Source organism: Scophthalmus maximus, chromosome 4 (genome assembly GCF_022379125.1).
Source record: "Scophthalmus maximus strain ysfricsl-2021 chromosome 4, ASM2237912v1, whole genome shotgun sequence".
NCBI classification, from domain to species: Eukaryota; Metazoa; Chordata; class Actinopteri; order Pleuronectiformes; family Scophthalmidae; genus Scophthalmus; species Scophthalmus maximus.
Window position 1 is genome coordinate 11,838,365 of NC_061518.1, and position 15,232 is coordinate 11,853,596.

At 39.7% G+C, this 15,232-nt stretch overlaps 2 protein-coding genes across 10 annotated transcripts in view; both read right to left on the bottom strand.

Annotated features, from left to right (window-relative positions):
• Positions 1-34: 34 nt before the first annotated feature.
• sinhcafl (SIN3-HDAC complex associated factor, like) lies at positions 35-4,987 on the bottom strand. Of its 3 annotated transcripts, none has more exons than XM_035629273.1 (6): positions 4,833-4,987; positions 3,543-3,702; positions 3,328-3,427; positions 3,113-3,227; positions 2,268-2,418; positions 35-2,173 (listed from the first exon to the last, which is right to left on the bottom strand). In XM_035629273.1, the coding sequence occupies exons 2-6, from the start codon at positions 3,668-3,670 to the stop codon at positions 1,999-2,001; spliced, it is 669 nt and encodes a 222-aa protein (XP_035485166.1). In that variant the 5' UTR covers positions 3,671-3,702; positions 4,833-4,987; the 3' UTR covers positions 35-1,998. The 3 variants fall into 3 exon arrangements, with proteins under 3 accessions (XP_035485166.1, XP_035485164.1, XP_035485165.1); XM_035629271.1 differs by having other exon boundaries at positions 2,268-2,421; XM_035629272.2 differs by lacking the exon at positions 4,833-4,987 and adding an exon at positions 4,157-4,639 and having other exon boundaries at positions 2,268-2,421.
• A 678-nt stretch (positions 4,988-5,665) lies between these two features.
• Positions 5,666-15,232, bottom strand: part of dennd5a (DENN/MADD domain containing 5A) — a 31,647-nt gene continuing 22,080 nt past the window's right edge. For all 7 annotated transcript variants that reach the window (XM_035629264.2, XM_035629267.2, XM_035629265.2 and 4 more), the window contains 9 exons: positions 12,307-12,435; positions 11,655-11,776; positions 11,393-11,538; positions 10,719-10,837; positions 10,449-10,630; positions 9,768-9,850; positions 8,795-8,918; positions 8,149-8,317; positions 5,666-7,179 (listed from right to left, as the gene is read on the bottom strand). In XM_035629264.2, coding sequence (XP_035485157.1) covers positions 6,996-7,179; positions 8,149-8,317; positions 8,795-8,918; positions 9,768-9,850; positions 10,449-10,630; positions 10,719-10,837; positions 11,393-11,538; positions 11,655-11,776; positions 12,307-12,435 — 1,258 coding nt within the window. In that variant the 3' untranslated portion in view covers positions 5,666-6,995. The remainder of the gene's footprint in view (positions 7,180-8,148; positions 8,318-8,794; positions 8,919-9,767; positions 9,851-10,448; positions 10,631-10,718; positions 10,838-11,392; positions 11,539-11,654; positions 11,777-12,306; positions 12,436-15,232) is intronic.

A 15,232-nucleotide genomic window follows, 5' to 3' on the forward strand; every position in this document is an offset into this window, starting at 1 on the left:
CACCTGCTGGTGCAGATAAATCTCACAAACAAAATGTCTTTCTAAATTTTTATTAATTGATTTTCATTTCATTACAATTCAGTTCTACTTTGCGGTACAGTATACAAAAAGCATTTAAAAAATCTACATTGCATGTTCGAAAGAAGTGCACAAAATTAAAAACAGACTTTCTTGAAAGGCTCTACACCAGTTGTCTCAAAGTTTCAGTAAAAAAATGTTTTGTAATAAATAATTATAAATTACATGAGAGTCAGGTAATTCATTAAGGCACATCTCAAATCCCCAAATGTACCTCGCAAAAACAATATGGCAACTCCCGAAGGACAAGAACAAGCTTATTTTTTAGCTTAAAAGGAAGAAGCATTTCTCCTTTTAATATGAACAATAGAACATGTTCAGCATTTAACTACCCTGCCGCAGAAAAGTTTATATATTAAGCAACTTTACAGAGCATTGCCTGTCAATTCATGAAGTTTGAGATTGTTTACAAAACGGAAAAAAACAAACAACCGTTGACACTGCAGTATTAATTTGAGACAGTACGCACGCCATGGCTAAAACTGTGCAATCTGAACAATATTTAAACATGACAAGTATCTTGAGACAATTATGAATAGTGATTAGGAAAATGTAAAGTTATTGCTAAAATGATTGACACTTTTTACAAGACAATTTGGTTGAAGAAGAATCCACCACTTTAAGCTACAACAGCAAAAGTGATAGAAAGCCCCAGAGAACTATTCACATTCATAATGTCTGCATAGTTTGAACTTTTTCTGAGTAAATCACAGCACTGAGAATTACACATTTTCACTACCAGCATTTTTCCGGCAAAAGAAATTAAAGACAATACACAGTATATCATGTATTTCGCTTGGATTAAATTTCTGAACATCATTTGTAATTGGTGAACAGATACAGAATATTAGAGGGAATATTACAGCTCAGTGACGCTGCAATTAAGAGTTGAACCTTTCCTGCAGTTTTTACATGCCTTCAGAGAAATGTGCCTGAGATAACGAGACGTGAAAATGTGATTTAAAAACTTCACTCAATTAGCGTAAAAGGACGTTGTCAGCCTCTTAGACACACAAAAACATTTTTACGGAAGTAGTGGTTTGCCATTCCAGTCATTTAAAAATGGTTTAGGTGTGCAAAGAGCCGAAACACTGCATTTACAAAAAATCAATTAAAAAATAAACATTTGCTTTACAACATGCATTACCATTTCATTGTAGGCTGTACAAAAGAAATAAATACATTGCTTCTGTCATTCCAGAAGGGCAGAGGAATGTACTGTGTGCATGGTCTAACCATATCTATCTGAGTCGATGTGCACAAACTGATGAACAAATGTACTAGCTGTTTAAAACTTGTGGCATGCTTAAGCTGTGAAAACATCAGAAAATGATTTGTTCTCATCTATACACACATTAAAAGCTTAATTCATAGGGACAGTGGTACTAATGATCCCTGGTATCACCAACAGCCCTCTGTGTACTAGTAATCCTACAGACTCACACATTTCACATATGGAGCAAACAGAAAGGACAAAACATTGCAGCAACTTGTTGAAGAGCCACTCCAACACACAAAACAGCTGGTATTAGAAATAGCTGCGGCCTTTCACATGCACACTTACAATTTTACAAATTATGGAAAAAAAGGGAACAGCCTCGATATGTATGAAAAAGTGACAAAATATCACAACAAAAAACAATTTCAGAATCAGAAACTGAGCCTCAACAAAATGTGTTGCATCATTGTATAAATAACACTAATGCCCATAAGGAGTTTAAGATTTTTTTTTTCTTTTTGGCTTTTATAAAAAAAAGAAAATCAACTCTATACAAAAGTTAAAAAAATACCAATGTAAAAAGGAATATTACATAGAAAAGAAATACCTAACCAACTGTTCTAAGGGGAGGAGGTCTGCCACTGGAGACAAATCCAGGCGGATGCCATGGATAACCCTACAGGGGGATTCAACAAAAGCAATCACCAGGTTTCTTTCACTTCTTCTGGGAGCGGTGGAGGAAGTGTGTCTGGAAGGTGTGGGGGCACTTGTGTGGAAGCCAGTTTTTTGGAACTGCAGCAGGGCTTAAAGAGTCGTGGATCGATAATCACCTCTCCAAACCGCCCCTTGTAGACAATCCCACAGCACACCTTTTGCCTAAAAAAGGGAAAAAAGACAACACTTGTTATTTATCCTATTAGAGTCAAAACAATTCAATAATTTTGTTCTGTTAATCAGAGCTGTAGTTTACCTTTTCCAGTAGGAACGGTCCAGGAAAGAAAAGATGGAGGGTGTTGGGCGTCTTTGTTTCGACTCGATGTCTGAGCCATCATCCGACTGGTTGCTGTAACTGGGGGACTGAGCAGGAGACACACTGGAGGTTGTGCTGTGGGCATCTGAGTCTGCTTGGAAACCAAAAAAGAATCACTTAAACACCGTCATCAGATTGATTTGGCAATCTTCTGACATTCGGGAGTAAAAATGTGTTATTACTTAATGCAGATTAGAAGCTGACATTTAAAACTGCAATTTATTTAGGTAATTTCAGAATCTGCTCTTTCTAGATCTGCCATTACCTATTCTGAAAGGATATTGTGATGGCCATTTTTTTCCCCAACAGTTTCGGATGTTACATAGACCCCAACAATTGAAAATGTAAAACTTGTTTAATCTGACCAACAGCCTAAAGTCAGAAAAAAGGGTCCTGTTAAGTATCATTGTAGAAAATAATCAATTCTCACATCAGAGTAGTGGGAATCAGCAATTTTCTGCCATACTTTCCCATATTTTTTTTTTTCTTTAATCATTTAGATTATTGTCAATTATTTTCCTGAAAATTTACTATTTCAACTAGAACCCAAACCCCCAATACCCTGCAGTGACAGATAGGGTGCCCTAACCCAAAGAGCCACAAGATGCTGCATAGCAGTCATTTATTATCAGCTCTCTACACTGGGGAAAAAAACAAAAATTCAAAACGGACACTGTGAAATTGCATGTGACTTACATATTTTAGGTCAACAAATATTCCATGTTTCAAAGCAGTTGGTAACATACGACACATGTGGTAACTGGTGATATTTTAAAACAACTTACTTTGTCTCTTCAACTTGTGAAGCCTCTTTAGCTTGCTTTTTTTCTTCCCGTCACTGTTCTTGATCTTTTTGGGTTTGGTCATCTTGAAGCCCGGTCCAGCTCTGGCATCCACCACCTGAGTCAGGTCAGAAAAAACCCCCAAACACGTCAATTTAAAGCCCCAACATGAAAATCAGAAAAAGGAGATTCTCACTTCGCTGAGCAGCTTCACTTACATGGTTCCAGTTCTTCTTGGAACCATGAGGCAGCTTCTTCCACCTCTTCACCAGTAACACACAGGCGTTGCAGATGTCCCCAACACGATCCTCTGACAGCCTTAACAAGTAAATAAAGAGTCATAACTTAAGTCACCTCTCAAACAAGCAAACAATACAAAGACAAAATCACACGTAGGCACATTGAATGAATGAATTCAGAGGTTTTTTTTTACCCAAAGCAGAGCCTGAACGTCTCTTCATATCGACTGCTGTCTGTGAAGCGTGAGCTGGAGGACTTGGTCTTGCAGATGCAACAGCCGTCGTTACTCCGGTAGATCTTTGACTTGTGAAAGCCAAACATAGTCAGTCCGTTGGTTGGTGTTTGGCAAAAGCCTGCGAAAGGGTGAAGACAAAAAAAGGTCGGTAACGGCCCCGGTCGTCGTTGTCTGCCCGTGTGTGTGTGTGTGTGTGTGTGTGTGTCCGCAGACAGTTGTGATTTCTACTACACAGAAGGGGGCGGTCCCTCCGCGCGCGCCCCCTCGCATTCATTCATAATCCATCATTTCAACATATTCTGTATGTAAAGAACCTTTTAAGCTGTAAACGCAATGTTTCAACAGCGCACAACTGAAATTACAAAAAACGAAACCTTTTTAATCTAAAAAAAAAAAAAAAAAAGTCCTCTTATCTAAGGAATTTAAAGCCAAGTCGTGGGAAACGTCAAAGGGGACAGATAACGACGACATTACACCTAAAATAAATATTGGTTCGCGATCCACTTAATCGTTGTGTGGTCAAAGGAACAAGAGCAGCAGGAGCGACCTGGTCACATTCGATGCAGACTCACAAACTTCCACACGCGCCGTCTGGTTAACGTGATGCGAATCCCACAGACGTTACACCCACTACACGACGTAACGTTTTACTATCGCCCGCTGCCGTTAAGGTTACTTTCCTCCACACCGGCCAGCGTGTTATAAACCTGGCGAATGTGCGAGCACGAACGCAGTGTGAAGTGTTGCCGCGGGACAGCGTCAGGTCGTGGAAGTGCCTGCGGTGAAAGGTCGACACAAGAGCGGGCATCTGACGCGCTGTTTGAAGTAAAACAAAAAGCTACTGCGCTACTCGATGAGTTGTGTGTAACGCGCGTGTCTACACAGCACGCGGCGGTCGACTCGATCTAATGCACGCGAGTTTGTCGGTGCGTCGATGGAAAACACTAAAAGGTTGCGTCGAGCCCATCGTCCCCCTTTGAATTCAAACTTTAGCCCGCTAGAGCGCCAAATGCGACTCATTGTTGTTAGCTGTTAGCATGCTAGCTAGCCGACGCGGCTACCCGCACCACGCCACGCTCTCGTTCACTTCCACGTTATCCCATTGTCGAGTCGGTTACTCTTTGTACATTTCGCTGGTCGCGACTGCCAAACGAACACAGGCCGGGCTACGGCTCTCATCACACACGACAAAACCGGCGTTATTTCACAAAGGTAATTTCTGTACGAGAGAAATAACAGCGTACTTACTGAACAAAAACTTTGAATCTTCGCCGTCTTCTTTTTACGCACTGCGCATGCTCTTACTACTGCTGCATACAGCTGGCCATTACAATGTAATTAGCATAAAAAGCCGTAATGAAAAGGTTGGGCTCACAATGACCATATAAGGAGTGCGGCGTTTGAGTTTAAACCCGTTTCGACCAATCGCGGCTATCCTCGCGTGCGCCTCAGAGGTCGTGCATTCTGGGAATTGTAGTGAACGAGCGGCAGAGCTCTTGCACGCAGCAGTGGATAACGGCAGTTTGTTAAACTCTAAGTCCCAGAAACCACCAGGCGTTAAGCTTTAAGGAAAAACAGCCTCCTGACATGGCGCGAACAAGGTTGTTTACATTCTCTCAGCTGAGGAAGCACATCTGAGTAGAGATACAACTCAACCGGCGAACAGTTTGCTGGATTACTTTACAGCAATGATTACATAATTATTAGATGGGAATGCAGTGGCATTTTTTAAAATATTTTTTAAAATAAAAACAAAGTTAAAAAGAAAAGTAGACAACATTCAATTTTGATTAGATTGCAGCTGCAACTAACAATTGTTATCATAATTATTAAATACATAGTAAGAAAATCCCAATGAAAAATCAGCATTTAACAAATTTAAATTATTTTTTCTGACTAAGAGTCCAGAATTCCAAGGGTTTCTTTTTACTATCACTGAAGATGAATAGAGCAGTATTATACTCACATTTAAGTTTCTGAGAGCAGTGAATTTTTAAACGCTGATACATTTTTCAGTAGTAAGTGCATTCAGCAGACGACGAACAACCGGTTGACTACAAAACAAATAATAATAAAAGAACTAACGCATTACAGATGCTTTATTCTTAATATATTTTTTTACACTGTACATTGTTGCTCACTTATTAAACACTACATTACACAGCTATGTCAATAAATGTACAACCGTATTGGAAAACAAAAATATATATCTCCCAAGATGCTCATGTGTGGGTCGTACACAGACGAGTACAACACAGTAATTCCAGACATTGTTGGCACAGAAAAGAAGTCCTTCACATATCAAATCTCTTATTCTGCACAGTTAAGTTTGGTGTATGTAACAGAGGTGGGCCAAGTAATACCTCAAGACACCAGAATATGGAGTTTGTAGGGGGTTGAATTTTCTCTCCTGATATTGCATAGCAAGAAACCATGATAACAAAAACTGTAGGGATAAGAGCATTCCCTCTTTCTCCTCACATGGGAATCAGAAGATCATCCTTTATCACAAGCAGTCTACACAGCTTATTACACTGTGTTCAGGAAAGAGGGGCAGATGTAGTGAACAGGATGATGGCGTTGGGAAAAGGCCGGTTGGAGGTATTTATATGGAGGCTCTCATTTTGCTCAACTTTGCACATAAAGCTGGGTCCAGCATCACTTGGAGGACGTGCATCCGGAACACAAACCAGAGACTCAGGGGGTTTTCCTTTATCCAACTGAAAATCACTGTCCATCACTGGATACAGGCTTAAAGCACAGTCTTATCATGCAAGAAGGATCATTTTCATGTAAAAGATTTGCATACTTGTACATTTGTCAGGGAAAGGCCCAAATGTGACGGCCCTTTTATTCCTATGTAGGTGAATCAGCCTCCACTCTACAAACCTCCCTGTCACACACATACTTATAAAGCATACTTCTACATCTTTTGCTTTAAGCTCTGCGTTATGACATTGGAATCCGAGTTGACAACAGAGCAAGCAACTTGACCGATTTAGCAAAATAATACTGTTTCTCTCTGAAAATATATTAACAGTTTTGATCCTCGCTTTCCCTCAAATATAGCCATTGTCAGCAGTTCACGGTAACAATGAAAATATTTAGCTTTCAGTAAAATGTTATAGCACAAGTAGGCCAGTATCATCAATAATGTGAAAATCATGGTTCCGAATAGAAAACATATTTTAAACATCTAATGGCAACATCATCGAGGATAAAAATAACAACAAATCTTGAAAGGCTCATTGCACTTCATATATGGCAAATGTAACAGTAGCTTTAATATAAGCCAGAAAATGGCCTTTGTTCAAGTCAGTTTCTGCATATAAAAGGTTCTGTTATTCTTTTTAGTGGTCCCCAGCAATCCTCCTGTTTGGATACATCTGGTGAGAAGTGGGTTGGTTTGGTTTAGATACCAACACCTTTGACAAGCGAAGCCTCCAGGGTGATGTTGAACTCCTGCAGAGTTTGTAGTACTCTGATCAGAGAGTTCACCAATGAGCGGTCCTTCATCAGTGCAGCCTCCTCGTACATCTGAGCGGTGATTGGACAATCTGCGAGCAGAGCGATCCAGTGATGCAGGAGATGATCCCTGAAAGAGGCAGAAAACATGGAGTCAAATGAGCAGGTAAAGAATGCTATTGCATTTTTCCAATAAGAATCATTTAAAACGAAGGCAGTGTAAAAAAAAGAAAGAAGACAGACAGACTACATTACATTTCCTCTATAAATACTTGATATAAATGTGTATTAAGGTGTAGCACTGCAGCAATTCAAATGTTTTTTTTAATGTTTAGCTAGGTGTGGGTAGTTGAGACTCATCGGTTGCCTTGGATTAACTTGTGTACACAAATTGTAAGAGGAAAAACTTCTGCATTACTATGAACTAACAAACTTAGAAAGCAATTAGTAAACTTCAAAGACATGAGGAGATCTATTTCTCTTCAAGGCTTTTTGTTACTTTTTTACAATATTAATAGCAAAAATTATCCATCACAATTTTTCGATGAATCTTACAATTGCTTATTTGTCCAAGCTACAGTCAAAAGCCAAAATGTATTAATTTTTATAAAGATAGAAAACAGTCTGCACAATTGAGAAGCAGAAGTTTGGTATTTTTTGCTTGATTAACAAATTAATCGATATTAAAAATGGTATGCAATTAATTTTGTGTTGACTGCCTTTTTTCTCAGCATTACTTTTGTGTACAGAGGAGGCAAAAAGCTGTACAACAAGACACAAAATAATGATTCTATAGAGAGGAAGAACTAAAGGAAATCATTAAAATATCTGATCCTTCCAAGAGTCTCAAAGTAAAGATCATTTTCAATTCATTACTTGCAGTCAGGATGAAGGGTCACACACAGACCAGTGCAACCACAACTTTTTCAGTTCTTATCCTAGTACATTTAAGCAGGGAGGACTGATTTATGTCAATACAAGATCACTACAATTTCCGCCGAAGCCACTCTGAACTTCCTCGTCATCCTCAACAAATGTTAACATTATTCAATACATGTAAATATGCAGTGAATATGGACAGCAAGAGCTGCCTGCCTACCTTGAACCCAGACAGACGAGCATTTGGAACTTCCCGTCCTTGCCGATGTTCCTGGATGTGTTGTTGATGGCACGCATGAAGCGGCAGAAGTGGCGCACTCGGGTTTGCCAGTTTTCATCTGGAGTCACCTCCCGCTGTTCCGCACTTTCAAAGTATACTTGTGCCTTTTCTGTTTAAGTAGAACATTCATTTTTGAAATTATTCTATGGCCATTTGTCTGCCTTTATTTTTGATAGTACAGTGACGGAGAGAAAGAAAAAAGGGTGGGAGAGACATGCAGCAAATGGTCCAGGCGGACAAGCAGTTGAACCAGGACCCGCCGCTCAAGATGTATGCAGCCATATGGTGTGAACCCAAACCATTTGCCATCGGGTCACCCCAAAGTAAATAGTTAATAGTTATAATAGTAAACCGAAAATCATTTGTGTTTCAATCAGACAAATAAGGTTTGATGTTGATGTTTGTGTGTCAACATAAAGGTCCAATTTGTTTGTCGTTTCCAAAGCTTTTAACCTGATCTCGTGGCCTTCCTGATTTTAACTCAAGCTCACCACAGCACAACATTTTTCGTGTTTGATCATCAAAACACTTTTGGTTGGAGTATCTCTTTTATGGAGTAATTGTATCTAAATATATAAGTCTTTACCCAAGAAGTCCCAGATGAAGACATTCTTAAATAGTCGGGGTGATTTGAAACCGTGCTGGAAAACCTGCTCCAGAGCCCAGACAAGGCCGTACTCCCCACAGAGCAGAAGGGTCAGACTGCCTCTCTGTTGAGAGCAAAAACAACAAGAAAATGCACATTGTTAGAGAAACTGAAAGTTGTTGTTTCCTCACAATTTATATTATAACCGAGCGCTTTACAAATTTTTAATAGTTTTTCAGGTCCAACTATTCCATGAAAATACCAACCAAACGGCGAAATATCTTGACAGCATTATGAGTGCACTCGATGCAGCTGTCACACAGGTCATATTTGACCTCAAAACTATTTTGTTTTGAGGTGAAAAATCTAAATGATGTGAGGAACTGCATTTAGATTTGCAATGAAAGATGCAAGATGCAAGAATTCAATTGGGTTTGTGGGTGTATGAAATGGCAGATATACTCTACATAACATAATATATACATACACTACAAACATACAGACACAACACAATACAAAGTGGATTTCAATTTCAGCAGCTATTGTTCTGTCAGTCCTGAAGGGGATTTCCCATAAAAATAGTCCTTTGTACCTAAAATACACAATGAATGACACTTGAAACCTGTAATTCACACCTAAGTTAAAATACACATTACAAATCTTCAATAGGCCTCTCCTTTAAATTCCAACCAGTATTCCACCTGCTTTAATAAATAAAAATAAGCATAGATAAAGATAGGGTTTTACATTAGTGCTTCTAGAACAGGAAAAAGAATAAGCATTATACTCCATAACGCACATGCCTTAAAACCAGTAACTATTCTCTATTAATATGTTTAACAATGTGAATTGTACCACTCAGCCCACAGTTCCTAAGGGACGGGGGGACCACCAGAGCAGAGAGCAGCTTTTCTTAATACGTAATGAATAATAGAAGTACATGTTGGGGCCTGTCTAGACTGCCGTTTCTCACCTCCTTCTCCGGCTTGTGGAAGTGCTTCACAATCCCATTGATGGCCTCACCCACTCCCTCCTGGATCTGACCTGTGTTTAACTCTGGGTGAGAAGAAAAAAGGCTAAGACAAATGAATGCTGTAGGACAAGCAGACAAAAAATATCCAGCTTTTATGCACTGGTCAAAATCCAGAGGAGACATATTTTTCCTCTCGGCTAGAATAATAACAAAATGTTTACACACAGATTTCATGTCTGAAAAGAGCTTGAGAGTGGTGTGTAAACATTCACAAATGACAAACGCAGCACGAAATTGCGCGAGTCAGACACATTACAACAGTAGGAACATTTCCGGAACATTCTGTGGCGTCTGGGTAGAGAATGCAGGAGGCAAGACATGACGATAACTCCGCCGTGGAAAGCAGTGTTTTTGTTTACGGTCATCAACACGACCACTCGCTTGCTAGATTTTCCTGTTTTATTCTTACAACACACGGACATTCTCCGGAAATGTTACTAGGGGGCTGGCAGGAAAAGTTGTAAAACATGTCCGGAGCAACATTAGCGGAAGCTTGAGTTCTGACATACAACCCCTGAGGATAATTTCAGGAAAATGTCCGTACTTCAGTGCATGTCTAAAAGAATCTCAAGATTATTCAATAACACAGATGACTTCCAGGTTTGAAGTGGAGTAACTTACTTGGTTTGCTGTTTGGCGAGATGGTAACAAACCTCCTCATCATCCCCGGTGACTGCTGCATCGGGGGTGTGCGACACATCCTCTCATCGTTCTCTGTGCTGGGGGTCATCAGCTCTCCCACCAAGATCCTCTCCAGACTGCCGTCATCCACGCCCTTCCCCAACCACCGGCCGCACGGAAATCTGTCGCGACAAACACAGTGAGCTCATCTTTTAAGAACCGCCTGGTCAAAACAACATCAGGTAAATTTCCCTCATTAGATATGCTTACTTGTAAGTGTGCCCTGTGATTTCATTGCGGACCACAACACATTCCACAAGCCACTTTGCGTAGAGCCCCGAGTTATCGTGACCCATCTGTACTGTGGTGAGTTTGCCCAGGTTTTGGCACTGAGAGAGAGAAAGAGAGAAGCAAAATCAAAACTAAAAACAAATTCAAAACACAACACATTAGCCCCTACTGTTAAAGGATAATCCCGTATTTATTGCTTGGTTTGAGTTATTCGACTAAAAAGTAATCCAAGAGGAAAAAACAAAACCCCACTTCATCAGACACTTTCAGAAGAGAAAACAGTTGTGAACGGTAAAAATGAACATCTAATACAGTTTTTTGACCTACGAGGGGTGATGGATACATTTTTGTCGAGGTAGACAGAGAAGGAGAGAGTTAAAGAGCTCTCATTACATCCACGTGCAGTTTAACTCTGATTATACAGAAAATTAATAACCTGTATGGTATTATTTCTGTTTCAATTAAATAGAAAATTCCAAGTTAGCGCTGTCTGAGAAAATGGACGTCGGCGTTTGTGCAGTCCTCCGCAACCTTGGTCTCAAAGGCTTATCACCAAGGGAGGTAGACGAGGCCATGACGGCAACACTATGGGAGGGTGCCACCTTCCTCCAGCATGGTGAAGTAGCGGGCTGCTGATTTTAATTAACACCAACCTCAAACGTAATCTCCAGAGTATTTCTGGGGACCTGCAAGACTCCGGTCTCTGCCAGCTCACCAGAGACACACACCCAGGGATTGGCGGTGAACATGGAGCCACCCAGCTTCTTACTGGAAACAACCACCACGTGGTAGGGGATCACTGTGAGACGGAGAGGACGGACATGTCGCATGAAAACATCAAATAAAAACACAAAAACAAAAACAGGCAGTTTTCTGGTGGAGTTATCAAGCTGTGGGGCATCAAACTGCACTCACTGATGGTTGTAAAGACGTTGGTGAAACAGAAGTAGTCCACAGCATTAAAGGACAGGAGGTGGTAAAGAAACTGCTCCTTCTCATCATCACAGCGGAGGAAGGCGTAGCGCTTGTATAGTTTTCTAAAAAGAAGAAAAAGATTGTTTGAGAAAAGCGTAAAAATAATAATTAATGCGTACGCCCACACACTAAATGATTACCATCATTTAAAAAATTTTAAATTTTAGATTACAGATTCATTTTGAAGCTAATGGGAAACAAAGTGTGTGTTGTTTGATATAAAGTCAAACAATTGACGAGGTAAGTTCACAGAGGCAGACAGAAATCCCCCTGACCCAGTTCACCAGTCAGATATCAATTATGAAGAAGGCTGTGAATTATTTAGGCGGCGGTGGACTGCAGAATGATGCTTTGCAATTTCAAGAGAGTTGATGTATTATTAATGGGTGGATCACACGTCATCTTAATTTCAAAGGAGACAGACATTCCTCCACAAACACAGAACGAGGGTCAGGATGAGTAAACAGTAGAGGAAGGAAAAGACACTCAGTGATCTTCAAAATGTTTTAGTAAGACACTTTTGTGATGAACTAATACAGGAGCAGTGACCAACAATAGAGTTTAGGTCTCAGCAGCGTGTTGTTTTGCTCACTTTGTAAGCTCGTGGTCTGAAAGCAGCTGCTTCAGGTGCCTGGAAAGCAGCTTCTTCTCCATGGAGAGGCGAACCCAGGCTCTGGCCTTGCCCACGTCCGTCTTGATCTCACTGATGTTCTGAATGTGTCTGAAAAAATTTAAATGACAGCTCGAGGTCAGAAGAGGTTTGGAGCTAATACATGATCATTAAAGATTTGACTCCATTTTAGTTAGGACAAATTAAAGGATTCTTCTGAGACAACGGAGGAATCAGCCAGAGTCAAAAATGTTTTAATTTATCATTACTTCACTTGAATGATTTGCCTTTCTGATGCAGAATGATTTTCGTGGAGAGTCTAACACTTTCTCTGTGATCACCTTTCAAGTCTGTGTTTAACATCTGTGCTGACAAAAATAATCTTACAAAATCACAACTTAAACTCAGGAAACAGTTTATAACATTTCAATTAGTAATTTAACGTCACAAATTATAATTTCAAGCAGAGAATTTTACGTTATACAACGTAGAGGACAACTTTAAATACATCATGTACATATTTGTATTTGTAATATAGCACCTGCTTGCGTTTTTGCTGGGAACAAGTGCAACATTTTGTAAATGCAAAGAAAATTGTTGGCTATGGATTGATTTGATGGTATACTCCAGACAAGAGCATTTATTTGTATTTGAAGAAGAGAAAAATACTTATTGCCAGAAAAACACATTAATTAAGTTACTCGGTCAGTTTGGGAAGAGCTGTGTCTCTCCACCTTCTTTTATTGTCTCTCAGCAGCTACGCCATGGTGATATGAATACATTAATTTACATTTCTGTTGTCTAAATTGACAACGAGGAAATGTTTAGGGCTGCCATCAGACCAGTTTGATTGATCAGTCAACTAGTTTTTGTTGAAACAATAAACTGAGTCCAACACAATCTTCAGAACCATAAGTGATGTCTTAAAATAGTTTGCTTTGTCCAATTATCAGTTCAAATCCAAAACCTATTTAATTTGCATATTTATAATGTAAATAAAGCAAATCCTCACATTTGAAAAGCTGCCACCAGTGGACATTTGGTATTTTTTTTTGATATGAAAATTCATGGCAACTTTCTGTCAAATGACTATTGAAATAAGTGACTGATCATTTCAACAGTGTTAGTATAAGAAGACTATTACATAGCAGTGGACCTATTTTCGGTACAAACAGGCATATATTTTTTCATCTTTCTTAAAAGTTAGTATCAGTAATGTACACCTTCCCCCTGACTAAGCTATGAGAAAAACTGTATAATTATAAATAAAACATTATAATTTTAGTCACTGTCTCTCTCCAGCATTATCCAGCCCGAGTCCCTATTCCAGCCAAAGAGATGTCTGTCTGTGTCTGACTCTCAGACTCCCGAGTCGGTCCCATGCCATCGCTCCGAGCCACTATCATGCCTCTGACGTCCAGACACATTCCCTTCCACTCCACCTGTGCCATAAGCTTGTCTGCTAAGAGCACTTCATTTCTCCTCCTACACCTTCCAACCCCCTCCCCTGTCTCCACCCCCTACGCTCGCTCAAACCATGTAACCTAGTTTCCTCTGCTCGTCATCTCCATGGCAACAGAGGAAAACATCCATTATATGCACTATTACATTTAACTGCTTCCCTAAAAAACACTCTATAACACAGTTATGAGACCATCATGTCTAAGAAACATAACAATGTGAGAATTTGTAATATCAACACCTCATATTAAGTAAAATATGTTAAAACAATATCATCAATTATTAAAAGTGATGAATGGAGGGTAGTGGTTTCTTCTGCTTATGACAATGGTGTCAGACGTGTACATGAGTGTGGAGGAGGGTCTGTCTATCAGCAGAGTAGAGCTGCGTGTTTGTGCCCTGCGTTGACCCCTCCTCTCGTCTCAGTCAGACTGGCGGGGGTCTGGTAATTAGGCTGGAAGTAACGTGCTGTTACACAGATTCACTCTGCGTCGTCTTCACGACTTCTCGACTCTGGCTGGGTGTGATCAATAACATGACAACAGTGACGGCTGCCACCACACAAACAATCACAGGTGTTCAAGGCACGCAGGTGGGCCACAGGAGCTCTCAGGATAATGGACAGGTTTAGCGTTTCATGAATATGAATACGACAGAGTAAAATATAATACAGAGAAAATTGGGTCACTAAGTTGGCCCTGGGGTCTGGGGCGGTGGCCTCATGACTGTGCCGTCTACTGTTCATGTCTGGCTGAGGATCTCTGTTACATGTCGCATCCTTTCTCTTTTGCCTCATTTAAAGTCACATATCTCACCATCTATCATCTAATAAATGCAAAAACTGACGCCAAAAATGATTTAAAAAAATTTAGATTTAAAGATGTCCCCTTGGGCTCAGGGAACTTGTGATGGGTTTTTGTCATTTGTTTTTTTTTATATTTTATGGACAAATCAATTAATTGAGAATAAAAACCAGTTACTGGTTTGTGACGATGCATTGTTCTTGCTTCAAACAAAGCTTAACTCAGCATTTGCACATTGAAAAAACTTTGCCACTAAAACTAACAAACTGAACAATTTCAGTCTATTTCATTTATCCATCAATACCGTAAAGGCTACAAAGAAGCCTTTGTTTATCAGAGACATGGGTTCTCACACCCAAATAGATTCACACTAAGCAAAATAATTAAATAAAAAATCCTATTACATTTCATTTTCTGTTGTCTTTAATCACATTATCAGTATGTGAGGATACACAAGTGGCAAGAATAAAACCCATTTTTAAAACAGCCAATTTCTCACATTATCTCATTTAAGTAGTGGAAATCAATTATTAGTCTTTTTCGAAAAATGTATAGACTGACAACAAATTATAATGGGGACACAATAAAGTAAGTAGGTATTGTTTGACAGTCTACCACAAGGGGGCAGTCTTAGTATAACTTAT